This window comes from Oncorhynchus nerka, linkage group LG15 (assembly GCF_034236695.1).
Source record: "Oncorhynchus nerka isolate Pitt River linkage group LG15, Oner_Uvic_2.0, whole genome shotgun sequence".
NCBI lineage: Eukaryota > Metazoa > Chordata > Actinopteri > Salmoniformes > Salmonidae > Oncorhynchus > Oncorhynchus nerka.
The window spans coordinates 64773269-64780985 of record NC_088410.1 but is presented as its reverse complement, the minus strand read 5'-3'; the positions used below and the strand labels follow the sequence as shown (position 1 = coordinate 64780985).

General features: G+C 40.9%; 1 protein-coding gene across 2 annotated transcripts in view; it reads left to right on the top strand.

Moving 5' to 3' along the window:
- Nucleotides 1–444: 444 nt before the first annotated feature.
- LOC115143122 (prostacyclin synthase-like) overlaps nucleotides 445–7717 on the top strand; it is a 32965-nt gene continuing 25692 nt past the window's right edge. The window contains exons 1-4 of one of the 2 annotated variants that reach the window (XM_029683224.2): nucleotides 445–791; nucleotides 1658–1781; nucleotides 2551–2726; nucleotides 7109–7258. In XM_029683224.2, the coding sequence (XP_029539084.1) occupies nucleotides 721–791; nucleotides 1658–1781; nucleotides 2551–2726; nucleotides 7109–7258 (521 nt within the window). In that variant the 5' untranslated portion in view covers nucleotides 445–720. The remainder of the gene's footprint in view (nucleotides 792–1657; nucleotides 1782–2550; nucleotides 2727–7108; nucleotides 7259–7717) is intronic. The other variant, XM_029683225.2, reaches the window with a different exon arrangement.

Genomic DNA, 7717 nt, shown 5'->3' with positions numbered 1-7717 from the left:
TATGTCAATGCGGAGCTTTACAGAGTCCTCCCCATTGTACAGAGCTCAATTTGGCATATGCATGCCTCTGGAGGCTCCGCAATTGCTTCACACCATCCATATGAAGCCTGGCTTTAAAATGAAGGAGTCGTGTCTCTCAATCAGTAAAAAGAGTAATTCAAAATGAACCAATCTTTAGTGAACTGCACACTAAAAGGCTCTGCATGGTCAATTGTCATCTTCTGTGGCCATACAGCATTTACTGCATGCGGCCTCCGCAGAAGTCAGAGCAAACATACTTTTTGCGCTTTGCAGAGATGTTGTCAAGGAAGTGAGTTTGTGTTTATACAGGACCTCCCGCCCACACCTACTGTCAACCAATAATCTCAATGTGGAGCTATACTGAGCCCTCCACATGGTTACATTTGAGAGGCGCGCAGCAATACGCAACAGAGCTTGATTTGGCCTCTGCATGCCTCCAGAAACTCTGCAATTGCGTCACACCCTCCGTCCACAATTGCGGATCAAGCATAAATGGGCTTTTAAGGCGTCCTACGTGAGCTCTGGCGGATAGGAAGATGGATGAGGAAACATGCAGGGTGAGGTCGGGGAACACCCTGGAACGCCGTCATCGGATGACATAAAACGGCACTATATCAGGTGGACCCTGTCGTCTTAAATTATTCATATGTTTTCACTGCTGCGCACCAACGTGCAGGTAAATCGTCAAGACTACGAGCTATGATTTGGACGATACTTTTGATTGTCCAGGGCATCCTTATCTTATTCATACTTGTTTCGAAACGCTCTAGGTGAGTACCCTTTTCAAAAATCACTGTTTTATTCGATTTAATTTCTACTTTTGCAATGCATACATTGAACATAGCATGCATGCTTTCTGTATAATACTGTATTGTAGCCTTTTCAAACTTGTTTTCACCTGTGGGCATATTTGCTTAGCCTACTTATTAATATATATGTATTGCCTACCCAGTATAAACTAACCCAGCATAAAGTAGTATTTACCATAAACCTAAAATAATCTAAATAGATCTTGATAATATCACAGTTGTATTGAGCGATGTATATATATGAGCTGTCGCCTGTCAATCATTTTTGAGAGGCACAATTTAGATAATTCTGAGTTAAACCTAAAACCAATGGATTTATTATAAGAAGTAAACAACATGACTTAATCTGTTAGTTTAGTGGCCTGTTATGTAACAATTTATCCTCCCACTCGATGCTGTTTGGAGTTTGGTTAAACAGCCAGACTTCGAAACTTCTGTCGAATTAAGGACTATTTCTGCTGGCCAGTTAAATGTAAACTTGCGTGTCTCAAAGATTTTGTATCAAAGGTTCATGAAGGCACGTCTGTTTTCATCCTTGTTGCTGTATCCTTGGTTGTGAGGAACTGATGGGCTTGTTCTATTCTAAATGTTAATGGGAGAGTTCCGGCTTTAAAACATCCTGGAAAAGCTGTATATATTTTACACACAGCTGTGTTACACAATGTACTGTTAAGAGCCAGGCATGCAAATATTGATTCAATTGATATATGGGTACAGTCACTATATTAAAATACAAAATATGTGCAATCAGTAATGTTGATATGAACAAATATAGGTGTGAATATTAGCTGTTCAAAATTAATTGTATTCTGTTCTTTTCTATACAGGTCAGAGAAAGAGCCACCTTTAGACAAAGGAGTTATTCCGTGGTTAGGCCATGCCCTTGAGTTTGGAAGAGATGCTTCCAAGTTCCTAACCCGTATGAAGGTGAAGCATGGTGATATCTTCACGGTAAGAGTGGCGATATCCTCCTGACACCCAGCAATTCATTTTTGTCCTCTAGTGGACATCAATTCTTGGTCCATATCTCTAAGGCCATATAAGCCACAGTATTAAGTCCTGTTGTCCCTTTGAGATGACATTCTGGGCTTTTCAATGATATCACATGTGTGAAGGTGTGACTTTGACAACGTTATCTTCCTGGTTCCTAAAAAAATGGCTGCTGTCAAAATTAGCACATTTTATAGAAATTTGAAAAGAAGTGTGTAATTATTATTTTTGCGACGTTGATATTCAAATTGTTTTCTAGTAAGTGAATACCTCAGGAATAGTTAAGTGAGTTGTCAGGACTGTGTAATATTTTTTTCACATTAAATAAGAGCTTATATCCTCTGTAGTGGACAACCGGATGCCGCAACTATGTTTTTCACCTACTGTACCCATTGACTGTAATGTTAAATGTTTTCATATTTACGTCCTAATGACCGTTACAGGGGACAGTTTTGCACTTACAATAAAAGATAAATAACAATATTTTACAAAATCTCAATCTTAGTAACATTTTCATTTTACCCCAAACACTTTTTTGGGGTCTCAGGAGGACATAAAACACTAGCCTCAATATCATCTATGTAAATGTACCTTCACCTGATCATCTGTTCTTGCCTTAATTCTCGAATACATCTATAGTAGATTCAATTCTTCACCATTCAAGGTGAGTGTTTGTTTGTGTCACCCTTATTAATTGTGTGTCTGTGTCTCTGTGTGTGTGTCTGTGTAGGTGCGTGTGGCTGGACGTTATGTGACAGTGCTGCTGGACCCCAGCTCTTATGATGCTGTGATAGAGGACTCTGTGTCCCTGGACTTCACACGCTATGCACAGGTTCTCATGGACAGGATCTTTAGCCTGCGGCTCCCCCATCACAACCCTGCTGTAGAGAAGGCCATGATGAAACAGTACGTCCCTATCCTTATCCCTAGCACATTGTCACTCGCTCTTTTATGTGGGCAGCCCAAAAACAGCTCTACATGCCTATTGATATGGTCAGAGTTCAAAATGACATGTTTTTAAATAAGACAATTGAGGACAGCCTTATCCAGCCAATAACTGAATCCTTACACAGGTATAATACACAACTCTGTGTGTGTAAAGTTGCTGCCTGGCTCCACCATAGTCTAAATCTAAATGTTTCCCTCCCTGAGACAGAGGTGTCTGGGACCAGGGAATACTACATCAACCATCACAGATATCACTACCATTAGCGTAAGATGGTAAGCAAGATCACAACGACAGACATGGACGCTCTGTTCCTAGCTCCTAGCTCCTTTGTTGGTTATTACTGCACTGTTGGAGCTAGGAACATAAGCAGTTCGTTACACCCGCGATAACATCTGCAACATATGTGTACACCAGATGGAGGCTCCTCAGAGGAAGAAGGGAAGGACCATTCTCCTCAGGGAATTTCATAAAAATAAAATAGTGAAATATTTAAAAAGTTATCCTTTTTTGATAAAACTGTACTAAACATATTCATGTCACCAAATAATTGATTAAAACACACTGTTTTGCAATGAAGTTCTACAGTAGCCTCAGCAGCACTCTGTAGGGTAGCACCATGGTGTAGCCTGAGGACAGCTAGCGTTCCATTGACTTCAATACAAAACCTAGGAGGCATATGGTTCTCACCCCCTTCCTCAACTCATTCTCCAACCTACAGTATCAGAGCTCTTGCAGCATGAACTGACATGTTATCCACCCAATCAGAAGATCAGAGAATTAATCTAGTACTGAAAGCATAAGCTACAGCTAACTAGCACTGCAGTGCATAAAATGTGGTGAGTAGTTGACTCAGAGAGAGAAAGACAATAGTTGAACAGTTTTGAACAAATTAATTTATTTCGAGAGAGAGCGAGAGAGATTTGGCTAGCTATATTTGGCTGTATTTAAAAAAAAAAAAAAGGATGCTACGTTAGCTACGTGGCTTTTAGTTTTATTAATTTATTGCCACCGGAGCCCACCGGTGTAACTGCTTTCTGACTTTACACTATAGTGCATGATTGTAGCGGGTTTAATAACACGTTAGTTCTAGTAGCTATGTTGACTATGACGTGACAATGATGTAGGCTGTGTGTAGAAATTAGCGGTCATGATTTGAAGGTTTGGCTTGGAAAGGTTTTTTTGCCTGGTCAGACAGCTGATGTATGTGTTGTGCACTGAAGTCCACAAGCGAAGAGGAGGAGAAGAGGAGAGCGCGTAGATAGTTGTGAGAAGCAAACATATAATATATATATATACAATGAGCAAAGTGATCATGCTGTTTTAATGTGGCTGCTATGAAAGTGAACTCTGTTTGCATGTGATCAGGGGTGTATTCAATCAGCCAATTCTGTTGTAAAATGTTTCTTAAACGGAAGCAAACGGAACAAAACGGGGATAAACATACCTACATTTGTCTAATAGAAAATCACATTTGCAACTGTTGGATTAATGATTACACACTAGATCAGCTAGATGCAGGCAAGAGTGTGAAAGGCAGTATTGAAAGTGTCACTGTCTGTCACCCAAAAATATTTTGACCTGTGCACCTACATTGTAAACTCGTTCATAGGCTAGGTTGAAGCAAGCTCGTGATGGGTACAGGGAAAATGTGAGTACCTACAGTGGCTTGCAAAAGTATTCACCCCCTTTGGCATTTTTCCTATTTTGTTGCCTTACAACCTGGAATTAAAATTGATTTTTTGGGGGGGTATCATTTAATTTACACAACATGCCTACCACTTTGAAGTTGCAAAATATGTTTTATTGTAAAACAAACAAGAAATAAGACAAAAAGAAACTGAAAACTTGAGTGTGCATAACTATTCACCCCCCCCCCAAAAAAGTCAATACTTTGTAGAGCCACCTTTTGCAGCAATTGCAGCTGCAAGTCTCTTGGGGTATGTCTCTATAAAGCTTGGCACATCTAGTCACTGGGATTTTTGCCCATTCTTCAAGGCAAAACTGCTCCAGCTCCTTCAAGTCGGATGGGTTCCGCTAGTATACAACAACCTTTAAGTCATACCACAGATTCTCAATTGGATTGAGGTCTGGGCATTGACTAGGCCATTCCAAGACATTTAAATGTTTCCCCTTAAACCACTCAATTGTTGCTTTAGCAGTATGCTTAGGGTCATTGTCCTGCCGGAAGGTGAACCTCCAGCCTAGTCTCAAATCTCTGGATGACTGAAACAGGTTTCCCCTCAAGAATTTCCCTGTATTTACCGCCATCCATCATTCCTACAATTCTGACCAGTTTCCCAGGCCCTGCTGATGAAAACATCCCCACAGCATGATGCTGCCACCACCATGCTTCACTGTGGCTATGGTGTTCTCGGGGTGATGAGAGGTGTTGGGTTTGCGCCAGACATAGCGTTTTCCTTGATGGCCAAAAAGCCCAATTTTAGTCTCATCTGACCAGAGTACCTTCTTCCATATGTTTGGGGAGTCTCCCACATGGCTTTTGGTGAACACCAATTGTGTTTACTTATTTTTTTCTTTAAGCAATGGCTTTTTTCTGTCCACTCTTCTGTAAAGCCCAGCTCTGTGGAGTGTACGGCTTAAAGTGGTCCTATGGACAGATACTCCATTCTCCGCTGTGGAGCTTTGCAGCTCCTTCAGGATTATCTTTGGACTCTTTGTTGCCTCTCTGATTAATGCCCTCCTTACCTAGTCCGTGAGTTTTGGTGGGAGGCCCTCTCTTGGCAGGTTTGTTGTGGTGCCATATTCTTTCCATTTTTTAATAATGGATTTAATAATGCTCCGTGGGATGTTCAAAGTTTCTGATCTTTTTTATAACCCAACCCTGATCTGTACTCCTCCACAACTGTCCCTGGCCTGTTTGGAGAGCTCCTTGGTCTTCTTTGTACCGCTTGCTTTGTGGTGTTGCAGACTCCGGGGCCCTTCAGAACAGGTGTGTGTGTGTGTGTGTGTGTATATACTGAGATCATGTGACAGATCATGTGACACTTGGATTACACACAGGTGCACTTTATTTAACTAATTATGTGACTTCTGAAGGTAATTGGTTATGCCAGATCTTATTTAGGTGCTTCATAGCAAAGGGGTGAGTACATGTGCACGCACCACTTTTCTGTTTTTAATTATTTTACATTTTTGGAAACATTTTTTATTTATTATTTCACTTCACCAATTTGGACTATTTCGTGTATGTCCATTACATGAAATCCATATAAAAATCCATTTAAATTACAGGTTGTAATGCAACAAAATAGGAACAATTGCAAGGGGGATTAATTATTTTGCAAGGCACTGTAAATGTATTGATGTTACATTGAGCTGAGTGGAGTGAATGGAATATGAATGACAGTCATCCAATATGCTGTAATAGAAATAAGGCCATGCTCATAAAAAGGTTTGAGGAGGAGGCTTGAAGAGCTGGGCATCTTGCATTATCTGAAATAGGTCCACAGAATTAGGAGGGAGGCTTCTATGGAGGAACTTTTAATGTCCTTTGAGCTAGCTACCTAACAAGCTTGTGTGTGCAGAGTGGCACCAAAATTCAAAACACGTCTTACCTTCCGTGAAACATGATAATTCGGCCTATAATATTCTTAACTAGCATTGAAAAAGTTAACCCATTCTTCTCTAGCTACTTAAAAATATATCTCCCTATCTTCTGAATTGAAGAGGGGAGGGGCAGGTCACCTAAACACACACAGGCTAAGATTTTCATCTTGTAGGCACACACTGACAAAAGTTTGAGGGACAGAGTGAGGACTTTGCATAGGCGCTTTGTTGCGTTTTGTTGTGGGACTAGAAAAAAATGGAAGGTAAAATAACGTTATTAACCAGTTCCCATGCTTTTAAAATAATGGTTCTGTTCTGGAATAGTATGGATCACTTTCATTCCAGGTTCAGTTTCTGTTCCTTGAAAAATATCATTATTTTCCAGTTTTCTGTTCTGTTCCCTGAACCAGTTCCAACCCTTGGTGCATACAACAAATGTGCTCACCCCCCACCATGCTGTTACTGGGCACTGTTGTGGAACTACCTCAGTCTATCTCAGCCATATCGTCATTGTGTTGGTTACAGTGTTATAGTGCTTACTTGGCTCTGTGTAGTGGATTTTGAAACCACAGTATCAGTGTTTTGTACCCTGCCACACATGTTTACTACACAGACATAGGATAGTGTTTCTTAATTCTAGGACCACAGGTGTTTTATGGTGTTTTTCCACATTCATATAATTTAGGTAGGAGGGAATTACGGGTTTGGTCTTGATGATGAACGTTCCTCTCTCTTGACCTTAGTTTCTTGACTTAAACCTTTGTGTCCTCAGGCACTTTGAGGGGGAGAGCCTGTCCTGCCTGACCAGCACTATGCACTGCCATCTCCAGTCCCTGCTGCTGCAAGCCCAGAGGCCCTGTCACAACCAGACTGACTGGAACACGGACGGGCTCTTCAGCTTCTGTTACAGTCTTCTCTTCAGGTATTTTTGGAGGAGTTCAAATTGTCATGGAAATTACCACTAAGGATTTAAAGTTAAATGATCAGGTCTTTAGTATCAATGCCGGAGAGGTTACAACCAACTTAATACTCTAAGTACAAGTTTGTCAGAAGCTCTGAAGGGATGCTCTCCCTTCAGCACTCTTTATACTCATGCAAAAACTAGGTGTCTCTGCTCTCAGGGTGCAATAAGCTGATCATGACCTTGCACACACAGTTTCTAGGCGTTGGGCAAAGTAACAATGTGTTCCCTTCTTTGTGTTCTTCTATCAGTCCCTTCCCCGAGAGCAGTCACAGAACATCCTAACACAATAATCAGGACTCAATATGCTATATGCATTTGCAGAGACACAGAGGACACTAAAAATGTCCACTACACTCCCTCTTCTTTTTTGTGTGAATTTGACCCCTTTTTCTCCCCAATTTCATGGTATCCAATTGT